The following is a 16446-nucleotide window of genomic DNA, read 5'->3' as shown; positions in this document are numbered from 1 at the left end:
AAATTTAAGGTCGTCTTCTTCTTCTTCCTTGTTTTTTGCTTTTATTGTTCATTTGTTTTTGTTTTCTTTTGACCTGTGGATCTGGTCAGTGAGGTGATGCGAACAGAGGCAACAACATCGTCATGGCACAGAGGAAATAATTCGGTCTGAAGTTTCATTACTTTTGTTGCTTTTAGGGGAGTAACGGAAGATATTCGGAATTCGGATACACTATCATGTTCGGTATATGTCACGTTCAAAAGTATGGCAAAAAAGTTCTCGACACTTTATTGTTCGAAGCTAATAAAAGATGCAACATTTATATCACGGAAGTATAGCGACACTTAGAGCACACATAAATTGATTTTATACCAAAATTACGTACAAAATATATTATACAATAGAGTTAGTTTTTAGAAACATGCTAGGTTGTAAGTAGAACGGACGATGGAGAGGTTCTCCAAATAATAGAAAGTCTGGCATGGGGCAGACGTTGAAGAGGTCTTTTTTAGTGATATGAGGTATCTGATTCAAACCCTAACTTGTGAAAACTTTAGAAGCGCAACTAAAAGTACAAAAACTGTGTCTTGCTTCTACTCTACGAAATTACTATCTTTTGCTCATTGTTATGTTAGGGTTATCTTTACAATATGTAGTGGAACAAATCAGTCGGAAAAGCTAAAATGCAAGGCTGTCAATTTGCGTACCGGAAATGATCAGAACGTCGGCGGAAAGGGACCGAGACCTTTTTCTAGTATTTTATAGACAAACATCAAAGTTGAATTGATTTTAGGGTTGATCAAATTAGTATCAGAAAAGGGGGAAATTCTATGGTACCTACCCGTATGTGATACCTACATTTACAAATGTGACAACATATTTGTAATCAAAGTGATAATGCTGAGTCGTATTGTTTATAATCTTGTTCTAATAATCGTAATTACAAAATGTACAACCATTTAACAACTTTTTAAACAAATTGTTCTCATAGTTTTAATTTTGTTTAACTTCATGTAAATAGTGTAAATAAATTTGGAAAATTTATTCTCAATGTTGTAATTTGATTCATAATATTATAATTTTTGTTCAAGTACATGTAAAATAAAAGTAAGATATACATCTCAGTACCATAACTTGTCTCCAAAAAAAGTATTAAAAAAAAAAACATTGTTGTCCGAACTTCAACTATCGATTTTGATAGGGAAAAAAATCAACAGAACACTCAAGACTCTGGAGTCCAGAATGTGTGGGTCTATGTCAGTCAAACATGTTCCAAGAGCCAATGCTCAAAATAAAAACAATACGTCTGCCATGACAACCCAACATTTGCTTCCATTCAGCATTGGGAAGCAGAGAGATTTTTATATAAAAATCTGCATCACTAGTATGATATTCATCTGGTATGGATTTGTAATATTACTGCTTACTTTTCCAACATGCTGGAACGAATAGAACATTCATTTTTATTTCAAGTTGTCATGTGATTATCTTATTGGAACATGTTACAGAAGATGGAATACAGAGCAAAGAAAACAAATCGACTTTGCCTCGTACCTGTTTAACAGAAGTAGAACACACCCTTTAGTTTGTGTTCCTTGTCCGATCAAAGGTTCCTTTTTCGGAAACGAGCTACTTTCACTGCAATTCCCACTATTATCTTCTCTTTGATATTGTCAAAGAATCGAAAATAGGCATACCTCCATAATTTCATCACTAGTAATGTGCCACAGACTCCCCAGAAGCCTGTGATAAAGCCAAACACAATGCTAACATAGAGACCAAGCTTCTTGTTGTCATCTTCATCATTGTCTTCGACAGGAACATTCCCACTGGTAGTAGGCTTGTCATCTCCGGGGCACTTGGTTGAAAGAGGAAAGCCGCACAATGACGGATTGCCCTCATAAATGGATGGATCGGTCAGTGTTTGGAGTTGATCGCCGGAAGGAATTCTTCCAGAAAAGTTGTTGTAAGACAAGTTCAAGTGATTCAAGTAGTTCAAGGTAGACAAGCTTTGAGGAATCTCTCCAAGAAGGTGATTGTGTGAGAGATCAAGTGTTTCCAGCGAACTCATGTTTCCAATGTTTGTGGGAATCTTTCCATGTAAATGATTCATCGACAAGTTCAAGATACTCAATTCAATGAGACTGCTTATTTCTTGATGAATTTCACCTTCCAAGTTATTCAAGGAAAGATCAATACCCTTCACCAAATCTACATTGGAACTACCATATTCGAGGTCTCTTCCTTTTGAAACTATTGTTGTTCGCTCATCATAATTGTAGACATCCCAATCACTAGAATCTTCACTACCCAACTTGTCCAAACACTTTGGAATGGTACCTGATAAGTTGTTATGAGCAAGGTCCAGGACATGGAGATTGACAAGATTGCACAAGTGTTTGGGAATGTGACCACTAAACGAGTTTGGACGCAATTGTAGTATATGCAATGTCACCATTGAACCTATCCATGAAGGCAGGTTTCCAGAAAGATTGTTGCCTCCGAGATCAATTCTACTCAAGAGGGAGCAATTCTGCAAGGAAGAAGGAATTTTGCCACCAAAATTATTGTTGCTCATCTTCAATATAACAAGACTACTTGGGATACCCTTTGAACTCGGAATATTACCAGAAAGATTGTTTTCTGAGACGTCCACAACTGAGATTTTGCCCCACAAACTCCATGCTCGAGGGAACTCCCCAAAGAACTGATTGTTTCTTAGAGAAAGGATCCACATATACTGCATCTCACATATAGAGGGTGGAATGGTACCATCTAAATGATTATCAGACAGGGACAAACTTTCTAGATTTGGCATTAGTTGTCCAAAATTTATGGGAATAGACTTGGAAAATCGATTGCGACTCAGATCTAATATAAACAACTGTGGAAACTTGGATTGAAATGGAAGCTTTCCTTGGATTTGATTGTTGGAGAGATCCAAAATCATAAGCTGGGGTGATATCTTCAACAACCAATCCTCTGGTATACCTGAAATTCCCGTACCACTAAGGGTGACCTCAAACAATTCAGTTTGTGATTGAAGCCAGACGAGAAATGCATCACCAACTAGACAGTTCTCAATGTGAATTTGACGGAGTTTGAAAGGAGGAACCAAGTCATAAGTCACATTGAAAATGAGAGGCATAGGCCTGTCTGTGCTTACACCAAAAGAGTCTAATTTTGTGAGATTTATGAAATGGAATTCTGTTAAACTGCCTTCCCATAAATTGTGAGACAGGTCTAAGTGAACTAGTTCAGAAAGTTGTCCCAAGCTTTCAGGAATGGATCCATTCAAATGATTCGAAGAGAGGGTCAGTTCTTTCAAGGATGATAAGTTTCCAATAGATTCTGGAATTGATCCCAAAAAGGAGTTGCCCTGGAGGGTGAGATATTGCAATTTGTGTAACTTCCCTATGGAGGCAGGCAATTCATAATTCAGCAAAATGAGAGATAAATCTAGTGACTCTAGTCTGGAATTTGAACAGTCTGTGAGACCATTCAAAACATCTCGTATAACTTCCTTCTCAAACAAGTTTTCAGCAAGAGATAATGTCTTGAGGGTACAAAAGTTCCCAATGAGTTTGGGAATTTGACCTTCAAGTTGATTACCAGATAAATCAAGGTGCTCAAGATTTTTGAAGCTAGAAAAATCATTGGGAATGGGACCAACGAAAGTACTGCCGTATAGATCAAGTGTCTTTAGACTAGTCAAATTAGAAAACCAGCTGGGAATCGAAGAATTGAAAAAAAATTCAGACATATCAAGGACTGAAAGAGATGTGAAGTTAAGGGTCGGTAATGAGAGTGGAAGCTGGTTTGAATGAATGCGACATGCAGATAAATGCAACTCTAATAGTGAGGGAAGCATGTTGACATAATGTAACCAACTCACTCCTGCCTTGCGAAGGTCAACTCCTCCGAGATTGAGGTACTTCAGGGAAGAGAGTCGAGAAAGCCAACTCAAGGTTTTGGAAAGAATCTCTCCCGAAAATGAAGCGTATGAGAGATTGAGATATCTCAAGCTCGTAAGATTCCCCAAAAAGTTGGGAATATGAATCCCTTGAAAATCATTCCAGCTTAGGTCTAAGTAATATAAATGCTTTATGCTAAGCAAAGAAGGATTTATCTTACCACTCAAGCAAGACCGTTGGTAGTCCACAAAATCCCACTCTACATCATAAACTATGTATGGATATGGATTCCGGAGATCCATCTTTACAATGTGGCCAGTGTGGTTGTCGCATGAAAGACCATTCCATTGACAGCAATTGTGGCCTGACCAAGAAGAAAGCCTGCCGGAAGGATCAGTAAGATGATGTTTAAAGGTGAGAAGCACTCGTCTCTCTTCGTCAATGCATTTCACACCGCCTGGAAGTTCATCACCCAGACCAAGTGTAATCAGCAAATATGAATACAACAACAGAAAGAGGATAAAGTTGCTCATTATAGTAGATAAGAGGATTTCTTTGTTGCAACTGGGTGACAACTGACAATTAAACTGAATTTATAGGAAGGATGGGATAATTTGAGTACTAAATTTAATATAATAACTTTCCATTTTTGAAGTTAGAAGGATAGCAAGTCCACTCTGTCTCAGGTATGGAGGAAGCATGGATATTGAATAGTGAATACTCTCTGCATTTGGTTTTCTATTCATTTTATAGTTTTCTCGGTATTGACTCTTGAAATTCAGCATGTGTAATGGCAATATTAAAATGAGCCCGCATCTTCATGATTCCAAAGTTTTCAAATGATGCATGAATGCATGATGCACCTTCCATGTTTAGTGATACCTGGAAGAAATGATACTAAATAGTATATATATGCTATGGAATCTTGGTTTTTTTTAATTCATTTTATTCTTTGTTTTGGTCTTCACATTCAGTTACATAATGCAAGGATTTAAGGATAGTGGCCAGTCATGAGGGTGCACATACATGTTAACAGGATGAGAATTGAATTAGGGTGCAGCTCGAAGCATGTAAATTTTATTCAAGCATGTATGCATGTAAAAATGGAAGCAACCAACACGGAGAAAAGATCATCAAGCAAGACAAAGATTCTACTGTACTATCGTTTTTCAAGAATCAACACGGACTTATCTTCCCTCTTTTTCCATAAGAAACATCAACTTTTTTCCATGACCACATGACATTTGAGGCTTCCAGTAATAGCAAATGTTACATCGACCATACATGCTGATATAAATAGAGTGATGAAAAAACAGTAGATGCAAGATAGCAGGATAGATTTAAGAAAAACAGTAGAAAATTGCAAGATAGCTGTGAGTATGTAGATGCAAAAACAGGTATTCACTAACCAGCAGCTAAACAAGGATTCATTTCTTATTCAAATTCGCAAGCTGTGAACAGCAAAATAACAGGCAAGGGTGAAAGTTCAGAATGCTTTGAAAGGAAAGCATAATTTACTTACTAAACATTTAACATTGTACATTAGATGCAACACAAGCTTAAGCCTAACAACAACAGTACTTTAAAACGTATTCTAATTTCAATCAAAAGTAGCAACAAACTAACTTGCAATGGCGGAGCGATTCATAGCGCTCCAAGTCGGTCATAACAGTTTTGCGGACTTTTGCCATTGTAATTGTGGGTAACTTCAGGTACGTATTTGGGAACATAAAGTTAATCAAAAATCAAATTCCATTGAAGTCATGACCCCAAAAAAAACATAGAGCCATAACAAAGCATCAATATAACTGATTTTCACTACCAAGTAATCAGAGCATAAACAACAGAAACTACAAAGAGGAAATTTCTTGCCCCGTAATTCTAATTCCAACACAAATTTGATTCAACAACATCACATTCATGACGTCAGCATCCAGCAACTAACTACAAACTCACAATAACCAAAACCCAGAATTGCTTGAATTTCAAGAATGAAAACAACGAATTTAGCCAAAAATAACCCACCACTAACAGGCCAAAACAGAGAAAGAGAGTATTTCTTGGCCTGCTGGAGAGAACGGGCATGGCCGAAGTCCCATCTGCATAACTCTGGTCTGCTTCTTAATGCAATCCACCTTAATGCATAACCCTTGGAAGAAGGAGAAGGAGGAGGAGGGAGGGGAGGGGGGCTGGGTGGGTGGGTTTAATCCCATGATGCCATCTGCATAAACTCTGACAGGTGGATCTCCTCATTAATTCCATTCGGATTTGAATAGATTCAGTTGAAACTCTGACAGGTGGATCTCCTCATTAATTCCATACGGATTTGAATAGATTCAATTGTACTGTATAAGCGAAAATTCTTCCGATATTCTAAGTGACCTAACAACTTATATCATAATTAATATTTTGATCTGGTCATCCACGTCGCATTATCATATTCATGCATATATACTAATATTATTAACAAAATTGAAACTAAAAAAAATAGTCTTAAGTGTTTCCAACACATGAGATAAGAAACCGAGATCGAAGAAGATATATTTTTATTATGGGCGTTTAATTTGATTGGATCAAAAATGAAAATAAAATGAATGAATATTAAAAGTCTCTAGTCTTCATTCGATCTTCTCGGATACGGCGATTTGAGAACTTACACATTAATGGTGCAAGTGCACCTTAACGCGTAGAATATGCTTCGTTGTATAAGATAGATTTGTTTGGATTCTAATAGAGTCCCATGTATTGTACATACCAGCAAGACCCTTAGAGCAAATGCATGGCGCGATTTCTATTTAGTTTCCCCCGCTTTCTCCCTCTTATGTTCGTCTACTCTCTTTTTTTCCTTTGAGGAAACTCAACTCCCTCTTGTTCTTGGCCTCTCCAATGAAGTAAAAACACAGGAAACGATCACAACGTGATCTGAACCAAAAGTTAGGAATTTTAGCTTTCATTCTTCCATTTCACCTTCTCTCTTATGAGAACAATAGGTTGTCATTGGGATAAGTAAGCAGCTGTAGGTTGGGTTTTCTCTCTCTCGTATTGGGTGTTTGATTTTGAGTTTTCTATTTTTCCATTCATTCAAGTTTCCATCTCTTTTTGTATCTAGCTACTGTCTCTAATGTATTGATTGGGAAATTGGACTTGTTTGTATTAGTCTTTTTCGTTAGGATTCTTTTCGTTTATATGGTTTGTTGTATTGGTTGTTTTCTCTGTTTTGGTTTTGCTTATTTAGTTTAGTGATTATAAATTGCATATTATTGCAGTTAGGTACAAGGTATCGGATATGGATAAGTCAATGGGTATAGCAGACACCGAAGTAGGGAATTTTGATTTGGGGTTGGATTGTAAACCTAGAATAGGAATGGAATTTGATTCTGAACCAGCAGCCTATGATTTCTACAATAGATATGGAGGAGAAAAGGGGTTTAGTATTAGAAGGGAGAGTCATGGTAAGAATAGAAAAACAGGAGAACTCACTCAAGAGTATTTGTTTGTTGTAAGGAAGGTGTTCGACAAACAGATAAAAGGGACTTCATGACTAAAAAACCCAAAGCAGAGACAAGAACAGGTTGTCAAGCTGAACTATGTATTAAATTGAATCGGAAGAATAATAAGTTCTTTGTTACCCGTTTTGTTGAAGAGCACAATCATCCTTTTGTAGCAAAAGAATGTTCATACATGCTACATTCGCAGCGAAGTATACAAGAATCTCAAGGCATTGAAATAGACTTGGTAAAGGATTTTGGAATTGATGTCACGTCTCTGTATGAGTTGATGAGTAAGCAAGCAGGTGGAAGAGCTGCTGTTGGTTTTACAAAAGTAGATGTTAAAAACTATCTACGATCAAGGAGACAGAGAAGCTTGAAGTATGGAGAAGCTGGATATATTATCAAATATTTTGAAGATTAGACATTGATAAACCCTTCATTCTATCATGCTATGCAATTAGACAATGAGGAGCAAATAACAAACATGTTTTAGGCAGATGCTAAGATGATCATTGATTATGGCCAATTTGGGGATGTTGTCAGTTTTGATACAACATACAAAATTAATAAATGTAATTGGCCTCTTGCTGTGTTTGTTGGATTCAATCATCACCGTGAGATTATTATCTTTGGTGCGGCTCTCATGTATGATGAAACAGCCGAGTCATTTATATGGTTGTTTGAGACTTTTTTGAAGGCGATGTCTGGAAAGGCTCCAAAGACAATATTTACTGATCAAGATGTTGCAATGGCAAAGGCTCTTCGACAAGTTATGCCTGATGTATACCATAGACTCTGCAAATGGCATATGATGCAAAATGCCTTAAAGCATGGACACGGTTTTTTGACAGATGAAGGTGGAATCACAGGTTTTTTGTCAAAATTTATGGAAAATATTGAAGAGGAAGATGAGTTTATATCTACCTGGGATGCTATGCTTGATAAATATGCTTCCCGTGACGATCCTTGGTTGAGTGGCATCTATGATCTAAGAGAAAAATGGGGCTTTCCTTATGTTAAACGGCCATGGTCAGCTGGAATAAGAAGCACTCAATTGAGTGAAAGCTTTAAATCTACCTTGAAAAATTATTTAGACTCTGACCAGAATGTTTCAGAATTTTTTACACACTTTGAGAGGATGGTTGCTGATAAAAGGCACAAGGAGTTAGAAGCAGAATATGATTTGTGCTTCAGGTTACCTATTGTGAAAATGAATGTCAAAATGCTATATGAAGCAAGAAAGGTTTACACTAAAGTAATCTTTGAAGAGTTTCAAAATCAATTTGAATCGTCCCTTGAAGCTTCTATAACAAGTTGTGTTGATACAGATGATGGTGGAAAGATGTATACAATCATTAGAGATGGTTATTCTAGAGAACGCAAGGTGAAGAGAGATGTTGGTGATATACTATCTTGTAGCTGCAGATTGTTTGAGATGAAAGGGGTTATATGTAGACACATGATCAAGGTCCTTAGAGAAGTGATGCAAATAAAAGAAGTTCCTGAGCATTATATCTTAAAGAGATGGACCAAGAAATCTAGAGCTGAAAGTGTTCAAGACATGCACGGGCGTGAAATCCAAGCAGACCCTAAGTTGCAACAAGCCTCTAGGTATAGGTCCTTATGTTCCACCTACATTCGCATATCAATCAGAGCTTCTGAACATGAAGAAGCATACAAATTAGCCATGACTAATGCAGAGAAGGTAGCAAAAGAAGTCGAAGACTTGCTAAGGTCTGAAATGAATGATAAGGTAGATGAGAATGGTCATACAACTCAATCCACTCCCACTGGACAACTCAACGCAAATGGTACTGTGGTGAATGCAAAAGGCCTAAAGAAAAGGGAGACATCTAGAGGAAGGAAACGGCGAATAAAGAGTCAGATGGAGATAAGCATGAGCAAAAATAAAAGAAGCCAATCCAGTAAAAAAAACAATTGAGGTACTTTTTTTTATCTGAGGTATTATGTTTGCTACTTTCTTATTAATTTGATTATGTTTATTTACAGGAGATTAGGGTCCAGTAAAAGAGGGGTTACTTCTTCTCTTACTTTTCAAGTTAAAAGTGTGTCTGAGCCTTTGTTGATATAAATATTTAACTTGGTTATGATGATGGGAATGTATAATTCAGGTTACTCCTGATTCAATGGATAATGTGTACAAGGTGACTCTCGATCCATCGAGTAATGCAGAGAACGGTGTTTTTGATCTAACAACTGAAGCTTTAAATCTGACTCTTGATGGTACTTTTGATCAAATTACAAGTAATGCGGATCAATTTTTTGAGCATGATTTCTCTACCTCTTCACTTAGATTTATTGGTTGTAATCAGTTACATCGATATTCATACTTAGTTGGTCTTAAGATTTATGGTATTAGAATTCACTATTACTAACCATTATGTATTTTACCATAACTTTTCTAGGAGTTTGATTTAAACAATGATCCTCAATGAAATACATATTTTCATGGCCCCTGGATATAAAAGGTGTGTCTAGTTTTAATAGAAATAATAATATTTCATTTCATGGTTGTTTCTGTATTATATAATGTAATGGCTTATTTGGTTTGCTGCAGGTTGTGTAGGTTTGCTGCAGGTTATGCAGGCTTGCTGTTTTGTATTTGTATAAGGAGAAGGCAATGTGAAAGCTTGGATAGGGCAATTGTGCAGGGTTCTGTTATGATTTTTGTAAGACTTAATAGAAGAATGTAATTGTTTGTAAGAGGTGAAGGCAATTGTGCAGACACTTTTCTTCATCTATATTATCCTCAGTTCATCTATATTTCCTCAAGTACTTTTGCAAGTGATGGTTTGAAGTGGCTGTATGCAGCTTGTTTAATTTATATCAAGTTTCATTCCCAGCTCATATATATTATCATCAGCTTCATTTGCAAATGATGCACTTTATTTCCTAGCTTCAATTGCTGTGTGATGGGACAAACGAATGAAGAAAAGAACAGCAAAGAAAAGAAGATATAAAGTGGTTGAGAAGTAGATGAAGAATTTGTGGCCATGAGATCAAGTCTGTCCACGTGTCGTCGTCATAGGAGAAGCTTAGGTAGGTTAGGCAGGTTTTCAGGATAGGAGAGGATCCGGATCCACTTTTATTACTTTCTCAGTGACTTTTATGCCGCTGATGGAAGGATTTAGGTTTTCCCTATGAAAAATTCTATCCTACATATGTGTATGGGAAACAACCTGCTTTTCAACCCTAAATAATAACCCACAGCCCCCTGCAAGGCACGTGCCACATGCTCAATTAGTACGAGACAGAATCCCCGTGCGTTGTTGCAGGGAACATCTTACATAAATTCAAGGAAACATGGCAATTTTGTGGAAAAAGGACTTCATGGCGGTTGTGTAAATAAGCAGAATCCGTGGTCATAATGGTAATTCCTCGCAACCCAGCCTAAGTGGTAGTTTTGTAAATAAAAAGACAAAATTGTAATGCATGGACAAATGAACGGTGATTCACAGACCGAGTGGTAGTGTCGTAACTTATTAGAAAGAAGGGGCAAAATGATAATTTTGAGAAAGATGAACAGTGTAGAAATAGTGAATTAAGCAGCTTAATAGTATATTATAAATGACATACACATCTGTAGAGCAAATGAACCATTTGCCTATAAACAACATCACTCGTCATTCATATCTAGTGTACTAAAAACATGCCTCTTTCTACAGAAAAAAAAACAGCCTCTTTGATATATCTTCTGACGATTATTGATTTAAACAAGGAGATTGGTCACTCCATTAACTTTCATGCACTCGACAGTTTACTCCATTAACTTTCAATTTCAATCGGTCACTCCTTGAACTATCCAATGTCACACAATTAGGTCCATCCATTAAGTGGCCGTCCAAATCAGTGGTTAAGTTACTAACTAGACATTTTTCAATGCCAACTCATCTGGATGAAAAGAGAAATTCAATTTAATACCCCACCTCCTCCGTTTTCTCTCTCTCTCTCTCTCTCTCTCTCTCTCTCTCTCTCTCTCAGCCTAGCCAGCCATGACTTCCCCACTTTTCTCTCTCTACTGTTTCTCTCATCACCCTCCTCTTCCTCTCTGCAACCGCCTCACCGGACGCCGTCTCCTCCACCACCATCGGCGTCACCTATTCTGCCTCCACCGTCGCCACCTACCCCACCCCTTCGCTACCGGAGCGCATGGCCTAGACCGTAACTTCCCTCGGCCTCGCCGCCCTCCGCCTTGACATCTCTAACCCTAACCTCGTCTGCGCCTTCCTCTACTCCAACACCACCCTCCTCCTCACCATCCCCAACGCGTTGGTCCTACCTCTCGCCACCAACCGCACCAACGCCCTCCGGTTTGGTTTCAAGACCTCTCTCCCTCACTCCTCCACCGACCCCGACACCAATGGAACGGCGTTGTTAGCTCCGCCTCCACTTCTTCCTCCGGCAACGGTGAAGAAGAAGTCGTTCGCGGTTGCGACGAGGGAGTTGTTCCCTAGGCCTGGCGTCGACGGAAAGTGAGACTGCGGCGGCCTCCGTTGCTATTTTGATAGCTCCAGGAAGTTCTCCAATGAGAGAATCGGGAAGGTGATGGAGGATGAAATTCAGCCGGGAGTGGTTTGGGAGCAGCGCGTGAAGGATGTGGAGGCGGAGAAAGAGAGACGCGTGATTACTAGTCTCGGCTTTAGTTTTTCTGCGGCGGGGCTTCTTTTCCCTTATCATTTAGGTACTGCTCAATTCTTAATTGAGAATGGCTATATCAAGGTTCTTCAATTTTCGCCCCATTATGTTTTCATTTTCTTTATGAATGTTGCTCAATTTGAGTAATTTGTTTGTATTCTCTATACAGTCATTTTGATTCGGTATTCTTTTCAAGTTGTGAGCATGATTCGCTAGTTGGTGTAGTGTTAGTTCTTAGATTCTCATGTTTTCTCTAGAATTCAATTCGCATTGGAAAACTGTTGCAAGTGTCTGGAATTCAGTTTACATGGAAACACCGGTGCAAATGACTGTCAAAGAAGATATCAAATGTGTCTTTAAGATAGTTTTGGTACTAATTCCTAACTTCCCTTCAATCAGAGGACCAAGAAGTGGCTAGGCACATAGAGAGAGAGAGAGAGAGAGAGAGAGAGAGAGAGAGAGAGAGAGAGAGAGAGAGAGAGAGAGAGAGAGNGAGANAGAGAGAGAGAGAGAGTACGTGGGGTGTTAAATGGAATTTCTCCTTTCATCCAACTGAGTTGGCATTGAAAAATATGTCCAGTTAGCAACTTAACCACTGATTTGGATGACCACTTAACGGATAAACCTGATTGTGTGACATTGGATAGTTCGAGGAGTGACCGATTGAAATTGAAAGTTGATGGAGTAAACTGTCGAGTGCATGAAAGTTAATGGAGTGATCAGTATTTTCTCCTTTAAACAAGTAGAGAGTGTTATCTTTTTTCATTACTGAACGATTCTCTCAAACATGGAAAACATTGAAGAAGGTAAAAGCTCTAGCTATCAATCAATAATTCCAAACCCTAAAACCAAAACAACGAAGATCAAATCAAAATGAGAAAGTAACTTTCGTTATCAGAGAACAGAGAAACGTTAAGGTCGTGGTTCGTCAAGGCCAATCGTCTTCATCTTAGGGTGTCAACATTTCATCTTTAGAATGAGAGACATAGAATACGTGAAAATCTTACCTCTGGAGGCCGGATTTCCCAAAGGGTTTGATATTTATACCAAGCACCTCAACATCCTACAAAATCGAGCATATATCCTTCAAAGTCGATTAACTTTTGAATACCTTTTAAAAATATGTTGGTATTCAATCAGAACTTTAAAATATCCATCCAAATCTAGTGGTATTCAATATTCATCCAAATTTGATTGCATACCAACAGATTTTTAAGGACTTAAAAATCTGAATTGAATACCTATAAACTTTTCAAATACAAAAAAGTTCTACAAACTCTCAATTGTTCATCTTAAAGTTGCAAATTTTTTTGAGGAGAAGAATAGAGAGAGAGCAAAACACTGTTTCCCAGTCTGTGTGAAAAGGAATAAGACGATGTGTAGTATTGTACGGAAGAAAAGGTGTTAATGCTTTGTGAAAATATGTTTTAGTCTCTTTTAAAACACAGTTTTGGGTATGTTATGGTTAATATTGCATAGTCTATTTGGACATATATAGAAGAATTTTTCGTGTTAATTAAGGTTTTGGGTTTATTTTTTGATTTTTTTGACTTATGGATCTTGTCAGTGAGGTGATGCGAACAAAGGCAACAATATCATCATGGCACAAAGGAAATACTTCGCGTTAAGTTTCATTGCTTTGTTACTTCTTTTTTTTCTAAGAGTAACAAAAGATATTCAGAAATTCATCATGTTCGGTAGATGTCACATTTATAAGTATTACAAGAGAGTTCTTAAAACTTCAATGTTAGAAACAAATAAAAGATGTGACATTCATCATATCATCATATGATAGTAAAAACATGCACGCAATTCTTCGAGTGGCTCATTTCGCATCAGAGAAGCCTATGCATGAACAATGATTAATTTTATTTCCTCACCTAGCTACTCTAGGTTGGGGTAGGTCCGAATGAGGAAGTTCATTTCAATGAACCTTGATAGCGCTCCAAGGCCAGATGGATTTAATGGTCACTTCTTTGTTTCTTGTTGGGATATTGTGGGTGCAAAAATGATAAATGTGGTGCAACACTTATTTTAATTCGGGGCTTATTATTCTTATTCCAAAGGTGGATCATGCTGACTCCATCAAGCAATTTCGTCCTATTGCTCTTACCAACTTTGTTTTCAAGATTATTCTGAAGATTTTTGCACTTTGATTGTCTTCAATTGCATCTCGTATTGTGTCTCCTTAGCAACATACTTTTGTTGTTGGCAGAAATATATCAGATTGTATCTTGGTGACTTCTAAGGGCATCTCTAACAAGGTGATATAAAACTTATACTCAAACCTATTTTTTGACTCACCTAAACCTATAACTATTCAAACCCATATTCCATCTCCAACCATTATGTCAAAACCCATACTCATACCCAAAGTTTAATCATTTTATATAATATGGATATGAGTATGAGTTTTGGTCATCAACAAATAAATAAATTTCATATATAGTGCCCCTTGTTAAGTGATTCATATAACAACAAATAAATTATATAAATCATAAATAATAATTTTGTCACACCCCGAATTTTGGATAAATAAAAATTCCAAATTCAAGGCATAATAACTAAAAGAAAAACAAACTTTACAACACTTTAGTTTTACAACTTGTGAAAGAATAAATTGAAACAGGTAAACCTCCCTCAATACTCACAAAAATCTAGAAAGTAAACACAAGGAACAAGCCTAACTGCCGCAGCCTCAACTCTGCTAATCCTGACCTGTAAAAACAACCTCTACACCATGGATTGGTGCACTGGGTTGTAAACAACAAACCCGGTAAGCTTTATAAGCTCGTATGAGTAAATCTCTAACAACATACTCAACCCAACAACACATAAGGTAAACACCAAGAGTTCATGCATTAAAAATAAATTCAGAAAAACACTTACAAACAAGAGAAATCGAAAGGAGAAATTAAGAAAACACAACAATTCACAATCACTCAAAATCATAAATGAAATCCTGCAAAAAGTATAGTTCAGGAATTCCATTAAAATCACACAATTAAAATTAGAGAATCTCCTGCGGACAAGCATAGTTCAGGAAATACTCGAAACAAGAAAATTAAATGACATCATATAAAAACATCACACAAACATTTCTCTACTCTTACTTATGGGTTCGTCAACGCATAGTCATCCCCCATAAGTAACTAGACAAACACGTACTCATGGGTTCGTCAACACATAGTCATCCCCCATGAAGTACCGACAGACTAGAGCTCTATACTGACCGTAACCAATCACCCGGCCAAGGCTTGGTTCCCGGTCCACCACGAAGGCTCCTAATCTAATGCACACCATCACCACTAAAGCACACACATTCACAACTAATGCAACAATCACCCCTAAGGCACCATTCCACAACGAATACACTCACTCACCACTAAGGCACACATTCTATTACTCTCACATCATAACACTTATCAGATCACAAAAAAAAATATCATCATAACCGTAACCAATCACCTGATTAAAGGCTTGAAATCCGGTTTGACTAATTAAACAACAATTCTACATCACACTATCACATTATCATAACGTGTCTTTCACACATAAACACGTGGATATAAATATTAAAACTAAGGATAATCTACCGACTCTAATTATGACTCATGATCGGAAGTCCTTTTGAAAGATTATATTATTAACAGAAAACTTATTTTCACTTACCATGAGCCGTTGACGATCAAGCTCATTTATATTTAAAAACCAAATCATTTTCTTTCAAGGACAACTTCACAATTAGCCATAATTATCATCATCAAAATCACCATCATAATCATCATCAAAATCAACATCACTATCATCATCAAAATTAACATCACAATCATCATCAAATCATCATCAAAATCAACATCACAATCATCATCAAATCATCATCAAAATAAATAGGCCACAAAGTGGACCTTGGTGAGATTTTACTCACCTTAACTCCCGCTGTGTCTTCACACGCACAACACAAGCATATAGCTCAAAACCATACTCCACAAGTCACCTATTAACAAAACGTTAACCTTAGTAACTATCAACAACAACATTATCCGACTCGAACCGAAACTCATGTCCTAACCCACTAACTTGTCACTCGAGACAAATCCTCCTCCTTGACCTCTAAAAGGTCACCGAAACGTCCTACACAACCTATAGAACTACTAACCAGATTCTCATGTTCGGATTTACCCAAAACTGAACCGAACGGAACCTAGCTGTCACATCCCGACCCTTATATTTTTACCTTATTTACTAGCCTGATTATAATAAGAATTTTACCGTCTCGATCATTGAGTAAATAGTTTAATTGGTCCCTAGAGGGGTTTCGGGGACAATTATGTGCGGAGGATAATTAATATGAGGAAAATACGACGACGGTAAAAATGGTAAATTTTAGCTAGTAAAAGGTAATT

The 16446-nt window shown here is 37.3% G+C and overlaps 3 protein-coding genes across 3 annotated transcripts; 2 read left to right on the top strand and 1 right to left on the bottom strand.

Moving 5' to 3' along the window:
• Nucleotides 1-1582: 1582 nt before the first annotated feature.
• LOC101308948 (leucine-rich repeat receptor protein kinase EXS-like) lies at nt 1583-4705 on the bottom strand. Its single transcript, XM_004295460.1, has one exon. It carries the CDS (start codon nt 4424-4426, stop codon nt 1583-1585), a length of 2844 nt encoding a protein of 947 aa, XP_004295508.1. The 5' UTR covers nt 4427-4705.
• A 2474-nt stretch (nt 4706-7179) lies between these two features.
• Nucleotides 7180-7805, top strand: LOC101308657. Its single transcript, XM_004295459.1, has 2 exons — nt 7180-7345; nt 7537-7805. Exons 1-2 carry the CDS (start codon nt 7180-7182, stop codon nt 7803-7805), a joined length of 435 nt encoding a protein of 144 aa, XP_004295507.1.
• Nucleotides 7806-7889: 84 nt separating this feature from the next.
• LOC101308363 (protein FAR1-RELATED SEQUENCE 5-like) lies at nt 7890-11881 on the top strand. Its single transcript, XM_004295458.1, has 4 exons — nt 7890-9203; nt 9517-9628; nt 9963-9982; nt 11564-11881. The coding sequence occupies exons 1-4, from the start codon at nt 7890-7892 to the stop codon at nt 11879-11881; spliced, it is 1764 nt and encodes a 587-aa protein (XP_004295506.1).
• Nucleotides 11882-16446: the final 4565 nt, after the last annotated feature.

This window comes from Fragaria vesca, linkage group LG3 (assembly GCF_000184155.1).
Source record: "Fragaria vesca subsp. vesca linkage group LG3, FraVesHawaii_1.0, whole genome shotgun sequence".
NCBI lineage: Eukaryota > Viridiplantae > Streptophyta > Magnoliopsida > Rosales > Rosaceae > Fragaria > Fragaria vesca.
Note: the sequence above shows the minus strand (reverse complement) of the source record. Positions and strands in the feature narration are given on the sequence as shown.